The 23,120-nt window shown below is 37.4% G+C and overlaps 2 protein-coding genes across 2 annotated transcripts in view; both read right to left on the bottom strand.

The window, feature by feature from the left end:
- Window positions 1-7,211, bottom strand: part of invs (inversin) — a 73,638-nt gene extending 66,427 nt beyond the window's left edge. Inside the window, exon 1 of the mRNA XM_055013756.1 lies at window positions 7,191-7,211. The gene's annotated coding sequence lies outside the window, so the exon portion shown is untranslated. The remainder of the gene's footprint in view (window positions 1-7,190) is intronic.
- stx17 (syntaxin 17) lies at window positions 15-21,751 on the bottom strand. The gene is made up of 7 exons (XM_023284320.3): window positions 21,574-21,751; window positions 18,637-18,821; window positions 18,478-18,543; window positions 12,355-12,669; window positions 10,338-10,388; window positions 7,191-7,277; window positions 15-2,212 (listed from the first exon to the last, which is right to left on the bottom strand). The coding sequence occupies exons 2-7, from the start codon at window positions 18,757-18,759 to the stop codon at window positions 1,964-1,966; spliced, it is 891 nt and encodes a 296-aa protein (XP_023140088.2). The 5' UTR covers window positions 18,760-18,821; window positions 21,574-21,751; the 3' UTR covers window positions 15-1,963.
- Window positions 21,752-23,120: the final 1,369 nt, after the last annotated feature.

A 23,120-nucleotide genomic window follows, 5' to 3' on the forward strand; every position in this document is an offset into this window, starting at 1 on the left:
ATGAATAGCAGCACTGTTGAAAAGAGACACTTTATTTGGCAACAGTGGTGTAATAATCAATACACGGCAGGTTTCTATTCTCCAGTCCCTGAAGTGATCTGGACAGTGGCACTTGGGCTCTTTTTGTGCAATTTTGCTGCATTAATACAGAACATAATTTACAGTATACAAGAGACACGAGTACACTCCTGTGCAATATCGCCTAAATGTCAAATGATTCAAAACTGTCTCTCGGTAATTATGGCATTTGAATTGAACAGTAGAGTGTTTTCCCCTTATGAACAATCAAAAACTTTAGAAAAACTATGTTGAAAATTCAAACCGAAAACTGAAAGCACCTGTGGTCACTCAAACCAAGCCTAACTGCATGGACGTGGTGATAAAATGAGCTGTGAAGGGCAGAACTTTCCCAGTTTTTTGACCTATAGATGTGTCTATCATCATGCCTGCATCATGGCTCCACGTCGGTAGAACTACCAGAAGAACTAAAAAATTTCAAAAGACTTATGAGGATGCAAGAAGATCAAGTAAAAATCAGTAAAACACAGTGTCAGCAGTAACCAGGAGGTATAGAAGGACTCATAGTGCCACTAATCATGGCTGCAGTGGTCGTCCTGCTAAAATGACTCCACAGACAGTGAACGACTATTGACTCCGTCTCTCTTCAAATCCAAACTCAAAACTCATCTGTTCAGGACTATTTATTCTCTCTAGCTGCCTCTTTCTTTATATATGCTTTTTATCTTTATGTATGGTTTTTATCTGTTTTGTTGTATTTGATTTTACTGTAAAGTGACCTTGGGTGTCAAGAAAGGCGCTTACAAATAAAATGTATTATTATCACAGTCTAGCTGTAAAAAACAGACAACAGCTGCTTTAGACTTGGTAAAAGGGTTATCAATGGAAATCTGAGTTTCTGTGAAGCTCAGAACACCAACCTCTATGGTTAGTGTCCACAAAAAACACCTTCCCTGTCCTTCGGCACAAAACTGCAAGATGAAACTTGGCTAAAAGAACATAAAAACAACCCTGATGAATGTTAAGTGCACATTATTTGGTCAGATGAAGATAAATTTGTTGAGGTCAGGTGGAGTCCAGCATGTTTGGTGTGAACCTGACCAGGACTACCACAGTGGATGAATAGTCCTGACAGTGAAGCACGGAGGTGGAAGTATGATGATATGGGGCTGCATGAGGGCAAAAGGTGTTGGAGAGATGACATTTATAGATAAATGTCTGTGAATAAACCAAAATACTGACTGAAAAGAAGCTGGAAGAAGAGGAATATTCCAGCATGATTATGTTCCTACTGTGGGGCTTGTGTTATTAGTCAAGTATATCTAAACTTTTCTTTTCAATTTTATGTAAGAACAACTAACCTACTGTCGAACTTAGAAGTAATCAGTTTCTGTCAGGTGATACAGTTTAGAATCATTTGAAATTGAAGTGATATTGCACTGTTGTCTACTGTACAACACACTTTACATAAATTAGCAACACTTATTTCACATCAGGCTGCTCCAGCTGTTCACATTATTTTCTGCATAAAGGAACATTGAGGCGTGACCACTGGTAAACCTGAACTGTAGAGAATAAGTTAGTTTAAGGAACACAGCTCCAGTGTGCTCTTGTAGTTGTGTCTGTTCAGTGGATTTATTTGGTACCAAACATCATTTGTCTTCAGTAGAGTTGTGCTCACGGCCGACCACACACACTAAAAGCTGTAGTGTAAATAGCTGTTATGCTGAATAAAAAAAACTACTGTGTGTAGAAAATTAGATTTACGTTCCGACAGAAACACCACTCAAACGTCAGCGTATCTGACTCTAAAGTAAGGCTGTTATTACATACTTGTTGGACACAGTGCTTGGTAACAGCAGTGCTTAGCGACGTCTGAGTCTGTCGGTTGCTTTCAGGAGCCTCAGTGATTAACCAGCAGCTAGACTGAACCAGGCCTGGTGGGTCATTTGTCTTTGCTTGGCTCTGGTTCGTCCGGTGGCGGCGGCGCTGTTAGCTGCTTCATCTGCAGATCCACCAGGGCTCGGCGGCGTTTCTGGACCAAGTTGCCACCAGCAAACCCCAGGGCGCCCCCTCCCAGAGCAGCCGCCACCCCTGCAGCTTTGAACCCAGCCAGCAGGCCGAGTGGGCCTCCCAATACGCCGCCCAGCAACGCCCCGGCAACCGGCAACACCGCCAACTTATAGCCCACCGCCTAGAGAGACAGCGAGAAGAGATATGTGGTGGTTTAATTTAACACACACACACACCTTTGGAGGCTTTAGCACTTTGTGGCTTCAAGACAGTCCGCGATAGAGTTGGGGACGTGTCTATCCTTTCATGATCACACATCGGCACCACAGAAGGAGGAAGGAAGAGAAGTAAAAAGACACAAACAAGCCTCCATGTGTAAATGTGAGCTGACGCCGCCGCGGCTGCATCAAAGCGTTTTCATTATCTTCATTTAGGAGGAATCAGAGAGATGTGGCCTGTGTGTTATTACAGCTGTTATCATCAGAGTGGAAGGTGCTATTTGCTGATGGCAATTAATGACTGATTCCCTGACCATACGCACACACACACACACACACACACACACACACACACACACACACACACACACACACACACTTGATTAACACTTCACCATTAAATTAATGCAGTTCAAAAGCTAGCATTGCTCGTCCCCACCCCTGTGGCAATTGAGGGAAATTTTAATTTCATCTGAGCCGAGTTAAAAGGACTCAGGTTGTGGAGGATGGAGGAAATGTGGGTGTTGTGCGACCACATCCGTGTGTGTGTGTGTGTGTGTGTGTGTAATGCTGTTTGACCTGATGACAGATTACAAGCTTTCAGACACGCTAAAACATCTGACATCCTTCTCATCTGCTTTATCTCTGCACAGCCCCTCATCTAATGTGCAGCCCACTACATCTAGCTGCATCCTCACAGAGAGGTCAGCCTGGGTCTGGTTTTACAATTTGGATGAATTTACTTGAGATTTGTTAAACACGGGTTATTAGGACTAAAGTTCAAAAAAGTGTTATCCGACTAACTCACTGGACTGGAATCTTGCTTAACAGGTAGTTTTGGTTTCATCTGATTTTTTTAGTCTGCTGTTCCGTCTCAAGACAGTCATGGTAAACGGAAGTTTTAGCGGCAATAAATCACAATCAAAATAGCTGATAGTAAATGGCATTCATTTGGAAGTCTTTTTTTTAAAGCCACACATGCACACAAATTTGTAAATCTGTGTTGCAGGACACTCTGACATGGGACATGAGCACAGAAAAAAACTGATCAAAACCCTTAAATATTATTCAACCTGCTCAAAACTTTCTAAATATAAAATAAAAATATTATTGCAAAGTGATGTGTCTTTTTCGAGATAATCTGCATATACTTAGTGTGGAGCTCAATGTATATGTTGACTAATCAAAAAAATACGCTAGAAAAGTACTCAGAGAGCGCAGTACTCCACCAAGGCTGTTCATTTCCCCATTAGATGCTTTTTTATTAGTTATTGATGATCAGAAATCACGGCACCATAGAATGTGGCCATTTAATATAGATGTACGAACAAACAAAACTACCTTGCACTGAGCACAGGCGTGTGCTATGCATGTGTACGTTATGTATGGATACCGAGTCACGTGACCTAAATATGTAGCGGGCGGCGGGAATTGAAGGGACTCGGAAACACCCCCACAATTTAATCAGTTGTTCCTTGTATGATTTCCAACGGCTAAGTCCTGGTTTGTCCACTACGGTGGATTTGTAGCAGGATAGCAATCATGATGATGACTGTCAGCAGGCAGCTGACGTAGCGTTCACTTGTTGTCATGGTTACAGTGACACCTATCTCGCAATGATACAGAAATCTTTAACAAATCCGTGGATCCAGACTATAAGCTGCATCACTGCCAAAATCTAATCACATGGTCCTTGTGTCATTTCTGACCTTCCATGAAAATTTCATCCAAATCCGTTTTTGAGTAATGTTGTGAAAAGATAGACAAACAAACCAGCGCAGATCGTCACATAACTCCGCCATGTTCCTTGGTGGAGTAATAATTATTTTGATAACTTATCAATCATTTCAAGCACGATCATCGCATAAAATAAGGACAATGAATCTGTGCTTCCGTATGTGACAGAAATCTGCATTTTCCTGCTATTTCTGCTCATTTGAGTAACAAATATATCACTTATGCTTGCGTAACTTAAACCAAAATTAGCAATATTAGTTAAAAATGATTTTAATTTTTTTTATTCTAAATATTTATCAAAAAAACCTCTTGAAAATCCATCCACACAAAAAAAATCCAGCTCAAATGAGAGTTAATCAGCTTTTTTTTGTCACATATCACTGAATATCCTGAGGTTTGGGCTGTTTAGACTGAAATTATAGACATCTGGAATAAAAATTCTGACTAGTTGCCGAGCAATTCCGACTAGTCAAAATGATATCGTTGATATCTGTAAATCCAGATGGTTAGACTCAGCTATGAAATGTTAAAACAGATGTTAGAAGACTCCACTAGAGGAAAGACAAAAACTATTTCAACCTCAACAGCTTTAAAAGATGCTGTCCAGTGTTGGCATCGACAGATCTGACTCCGTCATCACCACCTCTGAGTGTCTGTAATTACAGTCTGATTACCGCCATTATATTCCTGAAGTGTGAGCAAAACACACACCAACAATAGATCAAACTACATAAGGCCACATCTCACAGATGAGCATTTCTGTCCTGAAAGCAAAGTAAGAAAATGTACAGTCAAGCCCCCAACTACTTATACAAATGCCAAATTTAGATTTATTGTGAATTATTATATGATCGATCGGTTTCTTCAAGCTGGAAAAGACAAATAAATGACAAAAGACAGTAAGACATTGTGTTAGAGATGTTCAAGATGAATTTGAATTATGTAGTTTTTACTAAAAATAACAGGTCAGACATGTTAATATTCCTTCAAATTGTCGCAAATTTGTCATAAATGGCTTCCATCCGCTTGGTGAAAGAAAGCAGATGCATTCAAGGCCAAGAACAGCAGCATCTCCACGGTCAAACATGGTGGGAATGTGATGTTTTGGAGATGTTTTTCAGCTGATGGACCAGGCAGCCTTGTCAAAGTAAACGGCATCATGAGAAAAGAGGACACATTGAGACTGTGGAGGAGAACATCAGGAAGTCTGCAGAAAAACTGCTCCTTGGGCAGCATTGGAGCTTCCAACAAGACAATGATGTGAAACATGGAGCCGACGTGGTGAAGAAATGGTGAAGAGAAAACAATGAGAAGATGTTGGAGCGTCCCAGCCAGAGTCCAGACCTGAATCCATCCAGAATGTGTGGAGGAACTGAAGAGCAGAGTGATGGAGAGGAAGCCTTCAAAGAGCTGGAGATGGACACTTGGAGGAACTAAATCCCAGTGGAGGCCTGCAGAAACACTGTTAGACACTAGAACTACTGTTGTATAGGCTTTGGCACTGATTACTGAGGAAGTGTGACTAATTTTGAACAAAAAATGGCATAAAAACAGTTCAAATCAATAAATAACATCTCAAACACAATGTTTTCTTATTTTTTTGTCAGTACTTATCATAGTTAGACACTTGAACAACTGATGTGGAGGAAAATAAAGACATTGCTACAGATTACTGACAAAGAGGACGAATAATTTTCCAGTAGAAATGTAAAAAAAAACTACTTCTCTAACACAATGTTTTACTGTCCTTTGTCGCTTGTTTATGTCATTTCCAGGCAGAAGAAACATTTCGGTAAATACAAACTCTTTATCCTCAAAACCTCAATGCCGTCTTACAGATTCAACTCCTGTTTATTTTACAAGATAAAAAGATTAAAAACCTGTCCTCAAAAGAGCTGCAAGAAAAAAGTTGAAATGTTCTGATTGCAGTTTCTTCTATGTAAACAACTGGTGTTTTATGCAAGAGCTGCAACAATTAATCGATAAATTGTCAACTATTAAATTGTTTGGAGACTATTTTGACACAAACCTCTCCTCAAAAGAGCTGCAATGATTATTCAAATAAGTGTCAAATATAATAATAATAATAATAATAATAATAATAATAATAATAATAATAACAATAATAACAATAATAACAATAATAATAATAATAATAATAATAATAATAATAATAATAATAATAAATAATAAAAATAAATCATTTGTTAATCGATAAACCACTTCATAGTAATTTTTTTGCAGCTTCTTATATGTGAATAAATGGTGTTTTTTAATAGGGCTACAATGATTAATCAATTAATTGTCAACTATTAAATTGATTGGAAACTATTTTGACAGATTATTGAGAAAAAGAAGGTATAATTTTTTGTAGAATTGTAAAAAACTAATTGATAAAACATCTCTAATACATTGTCTTACTGTCTTTTGTCACTTATTTATGTCATTTCCAACCAGAAGAAACATTTCGGTCAATAAAAATTCACTGTCTACCTGTTCTTCCTCGAACCTTAACGCCATCTTAAGATTCAACTCCTCACATAAATGCTTGTTCTTTCTTTCACCCAACAAAATTAAATTTGCAATAATTCAAATGAGTACTAATGAAGCCATAGTTCAAATTCATCATGAACATCTTGTTTACATCATTTCCAGCCTGAAGAAACCTAAATATTCACTACAAATCAACATTTGGCATAGATAATTTTACATCCAGTCGTATTTAAAACCATTTGCTTGCACTGTTGTGTGTCATGGGTGATTTATTTTGGGTATTAGCGACTCAAAGTCCAACATTTCCAGCGTGAAATCCGCCGCATCGTCTCCTGACTTACACAGCAGCGTTGGTGCCGCACTGAATCACCAACGCTGCTCCTGAAAAACTATTAAGCAGTCATTTAAAGCTCTCCTGGATGCTGCACACAGAAGCCTCTCTATCGCTCCTCCTCCAGCCCTCTCCTCTGCTCTCTCTCTATTTCCTTAATTGCAGCTTTCCTCCGTATTCGAACGGATCAATAGGGACAAACGCTGTGGAATGGCTGGGAGGCAAAGTGCCATCGATCTCCCCATCTCCCAAACACACACATCAGATCATCAACACACACACACACACACACACACATATATATACTTATTTATATATATATATATATATATATATATATATATATATATATATATATATATATATATATCTACACACACCTTCCCCAGGCTCTTGGTCCCCTCCTCCACGTTGGCAGCGGCTGTGTTGACGTTGTCCTCTATGCTGTCAATCTTCTCCTGCTGGGACTGAAACATGGGGGTAAAAACACACACATTAACAAACACTCATATTCAGGAAGCACACGTGAAAGAGCGACCACCTGTTGTGTACAAAGTTGTTGTATTTTTTTTATATATATTTCTTTTTTTTACCTGCCCAAAATCAGGGAGGAGGTGTGTGTGTGTAGGCTATAGGCAGATTTCAGTGGGGGTGGGGTCATAGGATTGTGTGTATTTGTGTGTGTCTGTGCGTGTGCATTGTGTAGATCTCATGAAATATTCAGAGTGGCAGCTGTCTCTCTCCATGTGAGGGTTGGATGGACACAGTGACCAAACAACAACCAGAGCATTTTTACTCCTTCTTCTACCTCAAAACCTCGACACCGTCCTCCAGAATCAAATCTTATATCCAAATAAACCTTTTTCTGTCGTTTTACGATGATTTCAATCAGTTCAAACACGTTCTGACAAGAGCTGTGATCAATGATCAAATAGGTGTCATCTATTTAATTATTCACCTGCTATTTTGTAGTTGAATAATTGCTTAATAGTGATTTTTTTATAGAAAAAAGATGAATATTTTCAGGTTTCTTTCCTCCTCTGTGACAGTAAACTCAGTATCTTTGGTTTGTGTACAAAACAAGACACAAGACAAGATAAAAAAAAAAGACAATAAACATTTGACATTGTTAGGGCCTTAGTTTTTTTTTTTTTATCAGTTAACTGGTCAACTAGTTATTTTTGCTCAACTTTTTACTGTGCTTTGTGTTCATTAGAGTATAAATAAACAACCTTGAACACTTGTTTAACATTAGAGCTGCAGTGATTAGATGCTTAATTGATTAGTTTTTGACTATAAAATTAAACACTAACTATTTTGATAATCCATTTACTGAGTTTTAGCGTTTTTTAAGAGAACAAAGTCCAAATTAATTGATTCCAGCTTCTTCAATGTGAATATTTTCTGGTTTCTTTCCTTCTCTATGACGATGAAAGTGAATACTTTTGTGTTAAGGACATAATATTTGTTATTTTTGCATTTTGGGAAACATTGATCAACATTTTTCACCATTTTCTGATACTTTATAGACCAAACCACTAATTCAACAATACGATAGTAACAATAATCATCAGTTTCAGCCCTAATAAATCAACAAAAGATAGATAGATCAACATATTCCGATAGCTCCTAACTTCCAAAACTAGTCAGTTCAGTATAAAAAGTGAAAATATTAACAATTAACGATAAGGAACTGTTTATTTTTCCCAGTTTTGTGTTAAAAAAATTACTTAAATTAAGTTTTACACTTTGAACTGGATTAGTTTTCTATCTCCTGATTAATCACGTAGTTGTTTTTGCTCAACTTTATATTGTGTTTTGTGTATATCAGATAAAATGAGATAAGAAACTTAATTTATTGGATGTCTGGCAGCAAAAATATGAGCATAGCATAGAAAAGTAACTTTAAAAATCTGTATTTTACACTAGAGTTGCAATGATAAAACTGATTAGTCAACTCGGTGATCAGTTGTGAACTATTAAATTAATTGTCAACTCTTTTAATAATCAATTAATTGCTAATTAGCAATTTCTTTAGAAAGAAAAGTCTACATTCTCTGATTGCAGATTTTTAAATGTGAATATTTTCTGGTCTTTTGTAGACACGATATTTGTCATCTTGGACTTTGTGAAACACTGATCAATCACTATTTTCTAACATTTTATAGACCAAACAACTAAAATTAATCAATGAAAAATGATCAACAGATTAATCAATAATTAAAATAATCATTAGTTTCATCCTTCTATCTAATACAGGCATAAAACCCAGATAATAATAATAATGCTTAGACACAATAATTCAATTACTTCAAAAATTATTTGATATTGTCAGAGTAAGTCCTGATATTTTGTCTTTTATTTTGAAATAATCCAATAATTATTGCACCTCTGACTGACATTTTCCTATAAAATGTTTATATGTTCTAATTGTGTTTATGAATTTGCTTAAAAATGCAAAAACACTTTCAGTAAACAGAAAAAACATCCCTTAACCTTGAAAGCACATCAATCAGTAGCTGCTGCTTGATAAAACTGTACACCTTTGATTCCCCAACGACCGGCTCCATCAGCGGCTACAGCGTGAAATTTCCCCGACTGTTACGGTTGTTGAGATTAAGAGATTATACATAATACTGCGTGTCAGTTATAACCTCAGTAAAAAGCCCAAGAAGACACACAAAGAAAGAAAGAAAAAAGAGCGTTAGAGATAAGCACAAACATCGGAACAGCCTCTAACATGACGCATGTTGAGAGCCAGACAAAGACACGACCACACACTCACTCAGTGTTTCCACTGTGGCAGAGCGCTGGAATATTACTCCCCTAACGGCGTCTCTCACCCCTGAGACGCCACAACATGTCTATGCTCTTTCTGCCACCGCCCTCCCCTCCATCCCTCGGCCTGTTTTTTCACCCTCGCTACAACTTCACTGCCTCCCTGTTAATCTCTCGCTGCTCCTCTGCCTCCATCCCCGAGGAGAAGACTGATAATCTGAGCCGTCTGTTCTCCACCTGCTCCGTCGTCTCCCTCGTTTCCCTTCTCTCCTCCTAAAATCCTCCCCTCTGTCTCACCCCCCTTCGTCTACTCCTGGATCTCTCTCTCCCCCTGGCCTCGGTGGAGGGCCTCTGGGGCCCCGGCGCTTCTCCTGAGCCTCCTCACCAGGCAACACGGTGGTCAAATACGCACCACTTCCTGGAAACGCTACAGGCGAGCAGCACCCAGCGCATTGTTTTCAAGCTGTGCACACATGTAGGTGCAGAAGAAATGCACCGAAATGTGACTGCGCCAATCAATGCTTTAAACGCTGCCATGAAATCTGGGTAAATTCTCAGCCATCCTGAATGTGCAAATACAACTGCACTATTAGGGATTGTGCAACATCTGTTGAATGTAGATGTCTGGTTGGGTGAGTCTGAAATGTGTGTTTTGTTTATATTATGTGATATTTATTACCTTTTTTTTTTGCACTTAATTTCATTGCAATAAAGATATTGAACTGAATTGCACTGAATGTGTTACTCACATGGACAAGCAGCGAGAACTCCGTCACCAAACCACTCAGCTCCTTCAGATCCTGAGAGGAAGAAATATTTACTTCATTGTGTTGCTTATGGCACAAAGCTGCAGCTACAATGCAACTGTAGTGTCGGTGTCTGGGATTCACAATCACATTAACTAACAAGAGTGAATGTTAATGCATCACAAGACAGCAGAGAGGAAAAAAAATGCATCTGTAAGAACAGATAAGAAGAGCCAGCTAGATGACCTGCAACCACAGCAATGTCTGGTATGTTAAGGCTTTAATCTTCCTTTTGTACAAATGACATTAGATATGTCATAATGGGACATTATATGTTTTTTGTTTTAGATATGTCTCTCTAACAAAATACTTAGAAGATGCATTGGTTCCCTCTTAAACTACAAAATGTCACCTTTCGTAGAAAACACTACATTTGCAGCTTGCAGTTAATAGCAGAAACTCTGGATAGAAAAAATCAATTCAAAACCATCCGAACCCCCAAATGCCACGTTATGCATATAAAAAAAAGCACAAAATGACAGAATTTATCAAAGCCAGGAACTGCAAAAACAGAAAAAAACATTGTATTTTTACCTTTAAGGCAATCCATGAACAAATCATGTGTGACGTGGTTCAGTCATGAAAATTAACCAAATCTAAGCTTAAAAATTGCAATATTTCTTAAAAATCACTTTATACTACACGTCTCGATTTAGAAAAGTCTTCAGAAATAAACTGTTTGGACAAGATCCTCTAGAAAAAAATTAAAAAATGCTCTGTGCTAGCATCTGTGCTCAACATAACTGAGAAGCTATAATTGAATCAGCTATTGATTAAAAAAAACGAAAAATCAGTGACTACTTGGCTGAACTGCAGGCTGTGTATTGACAAAGTATACAGAAAACAAGAAGAGAGACTGAGAGAAAAATAAAATAATCGGTAAAAAAATGCAGCATGGCTCAAACTTGGTGTACGTTTGTTCACAATTTATACATTGTAGATGAATACTGAAGACATCAGAACTCTAAAAGAATACATATAGAATTATGTTATAAACAAAAAAAGTGGTAGTCTTCAGTATTAATCTACAGCGTAGAAAATAATACAAATAAATAAAAAGCACTGAATGAGGAGGTGCATTCAAACTTTTGACTGGTAGTGTATATGAGGGATTCATTTTTTATTTAGTGTGGCTGAAGCAGGTATAAAGATGCTAAAGTGTGGGGGCTAAAACGCTATTTCTACCTCTTTTTTTTTGCTCAGGATCAGACGGATAGACAAATCCAAACATGTAAGATGATAATACACCACAAGACCTGAGAACTGAACAGTGGGTTGACATGTTTTTTGATTTTATAATGTAAAAAAGGAGCTACTTTTGGTATTACTAAAACTATCTGTAAACAGTAGGCAGCTTTCCACTGCAGGAATGTTTCAGCCCCTTAATCAGCCTTTTTAGTCTTTGTGTTGCCATTACAGTGCAAAAATCAAGCGGCTTCGACCATGACATGAACTCAGTACAAATAGTAGTTACTGGACATAACTGCTGTTCTTCTATCATTCAGAAAATAGAACAATAGAGGTTTGTTGTGTTAGCTTATGTGGTGAATTTTACACACACAAGACAAAAATGTTAAAGATAAGCAGACTTGATGAGGACAATGAGAGGGCAGAAAAATGCTGCTTGTTGTCCTCTGAGCTACACCAATCAGCTTTGTCTTGTCTGGGTTTAACCAATCGGCATTTAGCCCTGCACATGCTTAGAAAAACCAACACTGGAGTTTTTTCTGGCCTAAAAGAGTCCCGAAAGAGGTTCTACAGGGGCGGTTCTCGTGGTCGGTACAAGCCCAAATGCTAACGAAAGTTCCTGTGGTGGAAAACAGCCTACTGTCATGTATGTCAGGAATGTACTGCACACCTTTACATGCATGCTCTTGTGTCTACACAACAATAAAGCAGCAATACAGCCAGGCTACATGTCAGGGTACTATTCAGAAATGTTGCACCCAGCCGTGCATACCTCCTCCAGGTTATCCCAGGACTCAGATGCACTCTGTTCAGCAGGGATCTCTGGAAGGTGGAGCTGAATTTGCCTGCCAGATGCCGGCTCCTCGCCCACTTCGTCATCAGCGTGGTGGCCACCGGATCCACAGCTGGACGTCTGAGCGGCAGGTGGTGGTGCAGCGATGGGGTTAGAGTGCAGAAGCAGGAAGTCTCGTGCAGCGGCTGACGCTCTGTCTCTGACCGGCCTGACGAGGGCTTCCAGAGCGGCGGCGTCTTCGGCACGAACCCGAGTGCACAGCTTCTCCATCTCCTTGATGTTTGCTCTCAGCTGCTGCAGAGACACGAAGACGAGCAGATTTCTCAGTGTAAACAACTGACATGTCCGCAGGGTTTTGGAGCGAACACATAAGCAAAGAGTGGAATATCTGAAGCATATTGGGACACTTGATTAACCCTCTGGAGCTAGAAACAGTTTCTGGGCGTTTCTCGCTAGTGTCAAATTTTCAATCACTGTGGTCTCATCTTTCTCTGCATTCTAAAGTCCTGCACCGCTATAGAAACACAGCAACCATGACTAGAAGTAGAGAGAACTCAGAAATGTCATGTGTGCAGTATGACATAGTTAAAATTCCACAAATCATTAAAAAAGGCTATATACTATAGATATTTGACTACTTGCATTTTTACGTCTACAAACTCTTTTCTCTCTACTCTGTACACCAGCTCTGCAAAGATATTTCACCATACTGAATGTATCTTCCAACAACTTGCTTCTCTGTGAACCACTTTTGAGCCATGCTTCATTTATTTTAATGCTCAACCATGTTTTATTTCGATCTTAATCTCGCTAGTTCGGTTCCATGAGTGTCTTCTGTCTGCTCTGTGGAAACACAGCCTGCAGTTCAGCTGAAAACAGTTGGCTTAGTTGCCCCGAGGGGAGCAGAATTTTAGTTTTTCAACAGAATCTGGTGCAATCACATTGATTTTTATGAATGAAAATAATGGTTTGTTGCAGCCCTACTATCAGATTGGTTATGCATCATAAGGGCCAGCCAATACATGTTGAAAGGTTCTATCTTAATTGAACATATGTAAAACTTAAGTAAACAGTCATATACACAAAAGTCTACATATATCATGGCAGTCTTGACTTTCCAATGACTCCTATAACTCTGAATATTCTATGATGGAATCACTGAAATGCATGCATCTTTGTCACAAAAAAAAAAAACAATCCTGCATTTTGGTTCCTTCACAGATTTATTGTAGGTCTTCTGGACATATGATCAAACCTGTTAGGTCATAATTATACATACAGCAACTTGAATTATCAGTTTTGGTGATGTTGAAATGCTTCCTAACTTTTTGTAAGTGATTACAATTGACTACAGCTGCTGACTCCCCTGGGCCATGTTAAATTAGGGCCACTTAACACAATAATTACACTCAGCGACAAACATGGCAGTGGGAAAGTCTGAGGAGTTCAGCACAGACATGGAGAAGCAAATCATTGACTTGAACAAGTCTGGAAATTTGCTTGGAGCACGTTTTAGTGATTCCTTCATAGAAAATTATGAGTTATTGTATAGGAGTCATTGGAAACTCAAGACTGCCGTGATGTACACTACCGTTCAAAAGTTTGGGGTCATGTTTTCCATGAAAACTCACACTTTTATCCATGTGCTAACATAATTGCACAAGGGTTTTCTAATCATCAATGAGCCTTTCAACACCATTAGCTAACACAATGTAGCATTAGAACACAGGAGTGATGGTTGCTGGAAATGTTCCTCTGTACCTCTATGGAGATATTCCATTAAAATCAGCTGTTTCCAGCTAGAATAGTCATTTACCACATTAAAAATGTCTATACTGGATTTCTGATTCATTTAATGTTATCTTCATTACAAAAAAACTGCTTTTCTTTCAAAAACAGGGTCATTTCTAAGTGACCCCAGTCTTTTGAACAGTACTGTACATGATCTTTACAAGTGGATGTAAACTTCTGTAACTGAGTTTTGTTTTGTAGTTGTGTCATTATACATTTTGACACCAGTATTTTAATTTCTACTGCAAATATCCAAATATCAGTTATTATCAGTCTGCTTAATTACTAATAATCAATAACAGTGACTTTTAGTTTAACTAACTTATAAAGTAGGAAATAAAACCAAAATGATTTCTAATTATGAATCTAATTAACCTGCTATCTTTCAAATTTAGGCAAAAACATTAGTTCTTGTTCATTTAGCCAGTTGACCCGGTTGGAAATGAAACGTTCATTCATTCTTAATCAAGTCATGTGAACTGTGTGCATGTGTGTGCGTATGTGTGTGTTTGTGTGTGTGCGTGTGTTGGTGGGAGCTTAATAAGGTTCAGATATGAGTCGGGGGAACACGAGCTTTGCCCTGGGGGTGACAGGAGGATTACATCCCAGCCATCAGCCCTCCAGGCCGCAGCACGACCCGGGCTCAGGGGGTCAACGCGTTGCCGATAACACGTCCTGCTAATTACACATGAATAAACATACGTCCACGTGCTCGTTCTCACATGCATAACGCTGAAAAACACACTGATTAACACGGAGACAGTCAGGTCAGGGACCTGTCAGCCTGCAAATTAGCAGTGACCGTACGTAGCTCGAACACACACACACACACACAGAAAGCACCTGAACACATTCTCGATAGCAGATATTCTTGATAAAATAATATCGACAGCGTTACTGTAGCTGGGAAGGCACTGAGTCTGCATGACTTTCTCTTGGGGGTTTAGCTTGGTGCTAAGCTAGTGGGAGGGGATGTCAATCATAAGGTGGAGGGGAGAGGCTGCAGGCTGAATTTCTGGAAGGAGGGACAAAGCATACATGGATAATCAGTCAAACGCTTCCAGAATAAAAGCAGAGAAACTTTACCTAATCTGGGGAAAAAAGAAGTCAAATGTGCTACTTAGCAAATATGGACTGGGTTCAGATGACATCACTTTAACCAAAACCTGAAAGAGGTTTTGGAAAAAGGGGTTTTAGGGTTTCTGCAGGTATTTCTATCATTACTTATGTCCAAAAAATTCAACAAAATTAAATCCAGTAGGTATGATGGATTTTCTACTATGGAAACAAGACAACACAGAAAATCTAAAAAGGTATCTATTGAGAGTTGGGGGAAAATATGCTCAATGTACAATGTATATGGGGCAAACATTTCTTTAAAATATGAAATTATGCATTAGGGTTTGAAAATATGAATATTAATGACAACAAATGACCAAAAACCATCACGACAAAAAAGCTAAAAATAGAACCATCCACTTCTTTTTTTTTTTTTTTTCATCCACTTCTGAGGAATGTATAGACATTGTACATGAGGTTTACATTGTGGAGAAATCATTATTTTCACTAAAAGGGCAAAAAGATAAGTTTTATTCAGTGCAAAAAGATAAGTCTGCATGAGCTGTTCTGATGCTGTAACAAAAGAATGGTTTAAAAAATGAAAATTTTGGGAAGTAAATAGTAATAAGGACATCTTTTTAATGTTGTAAACACGATATGCGGTGGAAATAGTAATAACTTGTTTTTTGAGTCAAACTGAAATTTTCAAGTAAAGAAGTGCAAATTAGCTATAATACAGTATTGGGTCAAAATTTGAGATTACTGTAGAATATATGTTAATCAAAAGGAAATGTTTGTGTCTGAGTTCTTCCTCAAAACACTGTCTAGAAAATAGAATACATTAATTTTGATAGAACATGCTTTGACTGACAAATTTGTGTCTTGAAGTGGACAAAAAGCACACATTGATCTACACATTACATGTCAAATACAAGTCACATGTAGCAGCTTGTAAAATTGCCAGAGTCTGATAATTCTGTGGAACCGTCTTATATTTTTGACCTCAGGAAGCAGAGACCCCTCACAACTGTGCAAATGACGTAGATAACTTCTGTATATCTGTGGTGAGCTAATGTTTGCACCACAAAAGCGCTGTGGCCAAAAAAAAGCGGCAGATCGAGTTAATTTTTGGATGCAAAATAGGGGATCAGGACAAGAGTCGGTCCCTACGTTATCATTGTGACACAGGTGCAATGAATCTTCATCAGTGGCTCAACAAGAAAAGAAAATTGGAATAAGATGATCCTACAGGCCAAAATTCACCACGTAGATACTGATAATAAAGACTTTGTTCGTTGTTCTTTTATGTTTTAGTCATATTTTGTAATACATTCAATCAACATAATTCATAAGACATTTCTTGTTTAATTCTTGACAGGTTAGGGCCTAGAAATTAACGCTAAGTATTCTTCTAAATTTAAGATTTATGAATCTATTATATAAATAAACAAGAACCCATGTACATTTGTATGATAACTTCATTACTAAATATCCTGAAAACATTTTAACATTCATTTTCCCAATTCATCTTATCAAAGTATGCAAGATTTTGCACGTTTTAGCAGATAATTTACAAAAAAAATGTAAACCAGTGTCATAAAAAGGCAGATTTAACAGTTGAACATGCACTATTCTGTACAAAAGTACAGTTCTACACACCACATACCACATTCATACATAAATTCAACATGCCACACCTGCATGTATGAAAGGTAGTCATTCTATTTTCATTTTTAGCCTTAGTGTACTTGTTCTGCTTCCTCCATCCCTCATTTGTATCTAGCTGCTGTAACATGTAAATTTTCCCAATGAGGGACCAATAAACTTTATGGAATCATATGCTCAAAAGGACAAAAAAAGTCCACCTACTATCTGTGTGTCTGCCTTCCTACCTATCTATAAAGACATCTACAGCAGGGCAGACAAACCCCGACTCTGGATTAACGCCGTGAAGACATGGGAAAGCACTCTGCGGCCGCCCCTGGGGTTTGTAGGGTAATGGTGAGAGGATAGGTGTGCGCCTGTTTGGAGTTATTTCACCTTCAGAGACACGGTGGCTTCCAGGCAACAACATCCCCCGAGGCATTTCACACTCACCATGTGAACAAGTACACAAGTACTTACAAACACATAAGAGATGCTCAGTTTGAGGTTTGCCAGCAGCTCTTTCCCTGCCCTGATTTTTTTTTTCTTACTGGGAAAGATAGTTTCTATCCAAAATCCTAATTTCACTGTTTATAATTGATCCATAGCCATTCCAGCGATAGAATTATAGTTAATTTTAACTCAATTAATGGGCTGAAAACAACTTAAACAGGTGAAAAACGATGGTCAGACACTGTGTTAAAGATGTGGAGGAACTGAAGAGCCGAGTGATGGAGAGGAAGCCTTCAAAGAGCTGGAGACGGACACTTGGAGGAACTAAATCCCAGAGGAGACATCTCTAATATGAAGTCTTAACATCTTTTGTCTACTGTTTATGTCATTTTCAGCCAGAAGAAACCTGTAGCTCAAATAAATATTCACTATAAATCAAAATTTGGCATTTATTCTAAATTATTAGACTGGTGTGGTTCAGTATACTGTTTACAGCCATTTCTCATTGTTTTCCTCAACAGATGAAGCTGCTCCATTGCTGATGGAGATTATTTTAGTTGCCATCACATGAGGTAGTTATGTAATCACATCTGGTCATATAAGGAAGAAGATTCTGGTCACAGGAATTGACACATAACATCAACTAAAGCATCTCCTTAACATCTGATCAACTATTTCCTGAGGGAGGCCACCAGGTGTGGCTCAAAACTTATGAAACACTAAGTAGCTGAACCTTTTAAAGCAGTTGTTTTCATTTTTCTATTGATCAGTGAGCGTTGTCTAGATACAAGATCATTCAGTTTGCTTATTGTTGTCAGGCATGACTCAATGGGCATTAGACTGAGTCACATATCTTCTCAAACAGGCTGAAACCACAAACACACAAAGCAGATGCTGCTCTGTTTTTGTTCATTACGTCTGATTTTCAAGCTAGGACATACAATCGGCACAAACCAGGAAATGTCAAGCTGCCAAGTCCAGATTTAGGAGGTCGTGAGGTCCTGGCAATGTGAGACAAAAAATACTCTGTGCAGTTGCAGAGTCATGCATGTTCAGGAATTTCAAGAGGCAGTGAGTCACATCATCTTCCGAACAATCCTCACATTCACTGAAAACACACACACACAAGCACACACCTCTGCTTTTAGTTTGTACCTGGACAGTTCTGCTGGCGTTGATGTGCTCGTGGTGGAGGCGCTCCCATTGCTGGCTGTGTTGGTACTGTGAGCAAGAAAGAGAAAGTTATTCATCTGCAGACTGGAGGGAAGAGTTTGGAGGGTGCAACCCTGTGTGCAGCCAGATTTCAGTCGTCACCTTCAGTATGTTGTTGTGGTGTTTCTGCAGCCGCTCCAGGTCCGTGGGCAGGGCCACTTTAATGAACTTGTGAATCGGAGCCTCCAGGCGCCTCAGTGTCAGCTTGTTGGCTTCTTCTGCCATGTGTCCCGCTGACCGAGCACCTCTGTGGAAGTTAGACGCCGCACCTGCTAAGCTTCACCTCACTGTAAAGACCAGCAGAGTACGATTTTAATAAATCCAATTATTAATAAAAGAAAAAAAAAAATCAGTGACACATGCGAGTTGCCCACACGTCGAAAACTGGCACTTCGGCTAAATTACTGTATATTTTTTTCTTGGCAACATCCCTTTGGTGAAATGAGTAACAGAAGTTGCATGATATCATTATAATGGCAGAAAATGAATCATTAATTTAGAAAATCTATTGAACAGCTCATCTCTGTATTATATCATTTGAATACATCACTTTGTACTGTGGGTATTCTTTCGCTATTTCCTGAGCTATTCTAGAATAACAATTAATCAGTTAATTGATGAATATTTAATAGATTTATCAGTAAACCTTGTAATAACACTGCAGTGTAGAAGTTTATAACAGTGCACGAAGATGTAGATTTCAGGTGGGATGAAAGAGAAACATCACTTTCAATATGTAGAACGTTTATTTGTCCCCCACAATTAAACACGAAGGAAAGTTTTTTTTTATGCTATAAATTTCCTAATAGATGCACTGGATCTTTTTTCTCTAATAAATTTAAATTTGAACTATGAGCTCATACAACCACTAAATTTGTTGTTAAAAAAAGAATTCGATCTGTATATTTTCCATTATATTTTTAACCATAAATTGAAGCATGAAAGGCATAAATAGTGCATAAAAAAAATCAACTGAAAAAAGGAAATGAAGTGTGTACGCCCACAATAGTTCCTCATGACACATCTACTGACAGCGAAGGTTATTTTTACGGTTATTAGAAGCCAACACCATGAGGACAAGCAAATATTTAGCTTTTCTGGGTTTTAGGTATAACAGGAACAGGGTTGGTCTCAGCCATATTTCTGTGGCATAAATCATAATAGAGTATTGCAACCAGCAGCCAAAGAAGGGTAAAGTCTCAGCTCTAAATAAACATGTTGAAATAAAATTCTATGACTAAAGTCATGTTGTGCTTTTCTGCCAACCAATCCTAGTACATAGTTCATTTGCACAATAATAAAACATCTTTTTGAAGTTGTATTTTTTTTTCTAAAATACAAAGATCCTATTTACCACATTTTCAAATTTTAAGAACACTTACGTAAAGGAAAATTTGATCAAATCACAGGTCAAGTGAGCTTACAAACAACTGCAAAATTACACACTTTTACTCTGCATGTGTTTGGGTGCATATGTTTAGTTATATGAATATATATGGGACAAGAATACACACTATGAATACCTAATAGATGGTATGGATTAAAGGGTAGCAAAGGGTAGCAGGTAATCAAACTAGCAAAAATGTTTTAATTTGATTTGAATTTATTTCATTTCTTTATTTATTTGAAATGGACAGTGCAAATTAATGAACAAACACTCTCCTAAAGTTTATACAAGGTTGCCGTAAATAAGCCGGATTTAGCACAAGGCTAATTTCCATTCGCTGTCCCAAACATAAAAGAAAAACATACAGTTACCGAAATTTATAAAATACTGACAAAACTATATAGTGAAGCAAAAACAATAACAACAAATTAATTCTAGCTGGGTTAAACCTACCTGAAAGTGCTATTATTTTAGTATTATTAACAAATACACTTTAAGATTATGCAATGTGACTCAGCACTGATTGAACTTTTGCCCAACTGGGTTGGAATGTCAAGGAAATGTCAACATATAAGAATAAATATACTAGTGTGATGACCAGGGATTAGGCAAAAAATAAAATTCATAAAAGGCAGTGACCAGAATGTTTGTTAAAAGGATTTACAAACACTAGGGTAGCAACTAATGAATAATGAATGAATTAATGTGTACTATTATTTTCTTGATTAACTGATTAGTTATTTGGTCTATTAAATGCCAGAAAATGGTCCAAAATGCCAACCAGTGTTTCCCAAAGCGAACAATGACAAATGACAACCCCAATTTTTTCAGTTGACTGTCATAGAAGAGAAAAGAAACCAGAAAATATTCACATTTAAGAAGCTACAATCTGATTTTTTCTTCTTAAACTACATTTCAAACGATCTAATCAATTACTGCAATAGGTGTCGCATAATTTAGGAGAAACATGGACACACTGTATAATACAATTCAGTACATATGCCAACAAAATTAGTTTAATTTTGACCCAATTATCTGATGAAGTTTTGTTTTCCAGCTACTATTAGTCATCACAAAGTTTGAAATCCTGTATAAAAATGAAGCTGATTTCTGTGTTGATGTACAGGAAGTAAACATTACTAATATCTCTATCTAACACAGCTGTATAATAACTTTTGATACTGAAGTCTTGTGACTTTCAGATGTTAGAACAACCTGGATGCATTGAGGAGGAGAAACCAAACTTTATTAGTGTTACTTTTGATTTCTGTGATCTTCATATGACCAGAAAGTAGCTGTTTAACCAACCCTGTTTCCTCTAAACGTGTTGTTCTCCGTTTTAAATGCCACAATTAAGAAACAGGAGCAATGTACAGCTGGAAACGAGAATCTTGACATTACCTTTAATAATTTCTTTGAGTGTAAAAATCTGGAGTAGAAGTCAGGCCACGTCTCATGAACGGAAAGTGAAATTGCTGACACACTTTCAGTTTGCTGATAAATGAGCGGACTAGCGTGATATTAGCATTTAGCTACGGCAGCTAGCAGCTTTGTGAGGCCGTTATTAGTCAGAAATTTGAGCTAAGATACTTAAGATACTGAAACAGCTGCTAAACACAGCAGCAAACTTCAAGGAAAAAAGCGGCACTTACCAGCAAAAACACACTTCAATAACGTAATTTACAGCCGCTACGGGCAGTTGTTGGCCTCCGTGGTGTTGAATAAAATACCATTTAGCTACACTGGGTAGTTAAAAACAATGTTTTCCTTCTTGTTTCGGACAGTAAACTGTTTGTAAACAACTCTCTTCCCAGTGCGTCTGCGATTAGGTTCCGACGTCAAGCAGCAGCCGCAACACATTCCGTTCCCCCCTCAGCGTGTCCCGTGATTCCTCTGAAATAATACCACAACTGTTTGTTCCTGCCACTGATCATATTTTTATTAAAGTTAAATAACGTTCATTCACGATCCTGAAACAGTTTACATTTATACTTTAAATTTGCCACCAGTTTCTACTTTCATGGCCATCAGTGAGCCAATAAATGAGTCAATCAGATTTTATTTGTGTCGCAGAAGTCAAAAATGTTTGACAAATACAAAAGAAGCAGCATTTCCAACCGCATCATAAGCATTATTCTGCGAATGAAGGTCTCAATAAGAAACTACGAAACAGTGACAAGAAAAGCGAAGTGATAAAAGACGAGTAAATAAATGAATAAATAAAAACTAGTCATAATTTTGTAGTATTACTTCTAATAGCGAGACTAATTTTTAAAAGAATTAAATTCTGTTCCGCTCAAAAAATCTGTAAGGTGGGATTATTTAGTACAACAACAACAACAATAGGCCTAATAATAATAATAATAATAATAATAACAGTGCTAATACTAATTCTAAAAAATCATATTCTGTTTAAAAAGGTTGTTGGGAAGAATAATAAAAAGATAAAAACAACAAGTGAAATTATAATAGACAATATAGATTTAATGATATGACAAAATTCTACTATATAAAATTAGATTATAAAAAAGTATTATATATTATATTATATTATATTATATTATATTATATTATATTATATTATATTATATTATATTATATTATATTATATTATATTATAGCATCTATACTATACATATTGTTTAAACTATATAAATACAACACATGCTGGGTTTACCAATAAAAATTACTAAGGGGTTTTATTGCTCTCTCTAACATTTAAACTATAATGTTGCAGAAAATCTGATTGATCACTTTAATGGATGAATGATGCTTTGATGTGCCTCAAGTGGGCGACGTTTTGTTGTTGGACTTTACAACCTCAAAATTTCCAACTGCTGACCACATTGGTACAGTGTAGTCATATGCTTTGGTTCTTTTTTTCCCCTTTTGTATGACGTGATCTATTATGTGTGACCTTTAAAAGTGTCTCACAACTGCAACGATTCAAGTTAGTCAGCAGCTATTTTGATAACCAATTAAATTTGACAAAATTTTTAAGAAGTAGTCTAAATTCTTTGATTGCAGTGTCTTAAATATCAAGATTTTCTGATTTCTTCGCTCTTGTGTGACAGTAAACAGATTTTCTTTGGGTTGTGGACAAATCATCTGAGGACAGCATCTTGGGTTGTAATTGACATTTTCATTGCATTTTAACATTTTATAGACCAAATAACCAATCACTTAATAATTTAGACTC

The sequence above is a fragment of the Amphiprion ocellaris genome, chromosome 9 (assembly GCF_022539595.1).
Source record: "Amphiprion ocellaris isolate individual 3 ecotype Okinawa chromosome 9, ASM2253959v1, whole genome shotgun sequence".
In the NCBI taxonomy this organism is placed as follows: Eukaryota; Metazoa; Chordata; class Actinopteri; family Pomacentridae; genus Amphiprion; species Amphiprion ocellaris.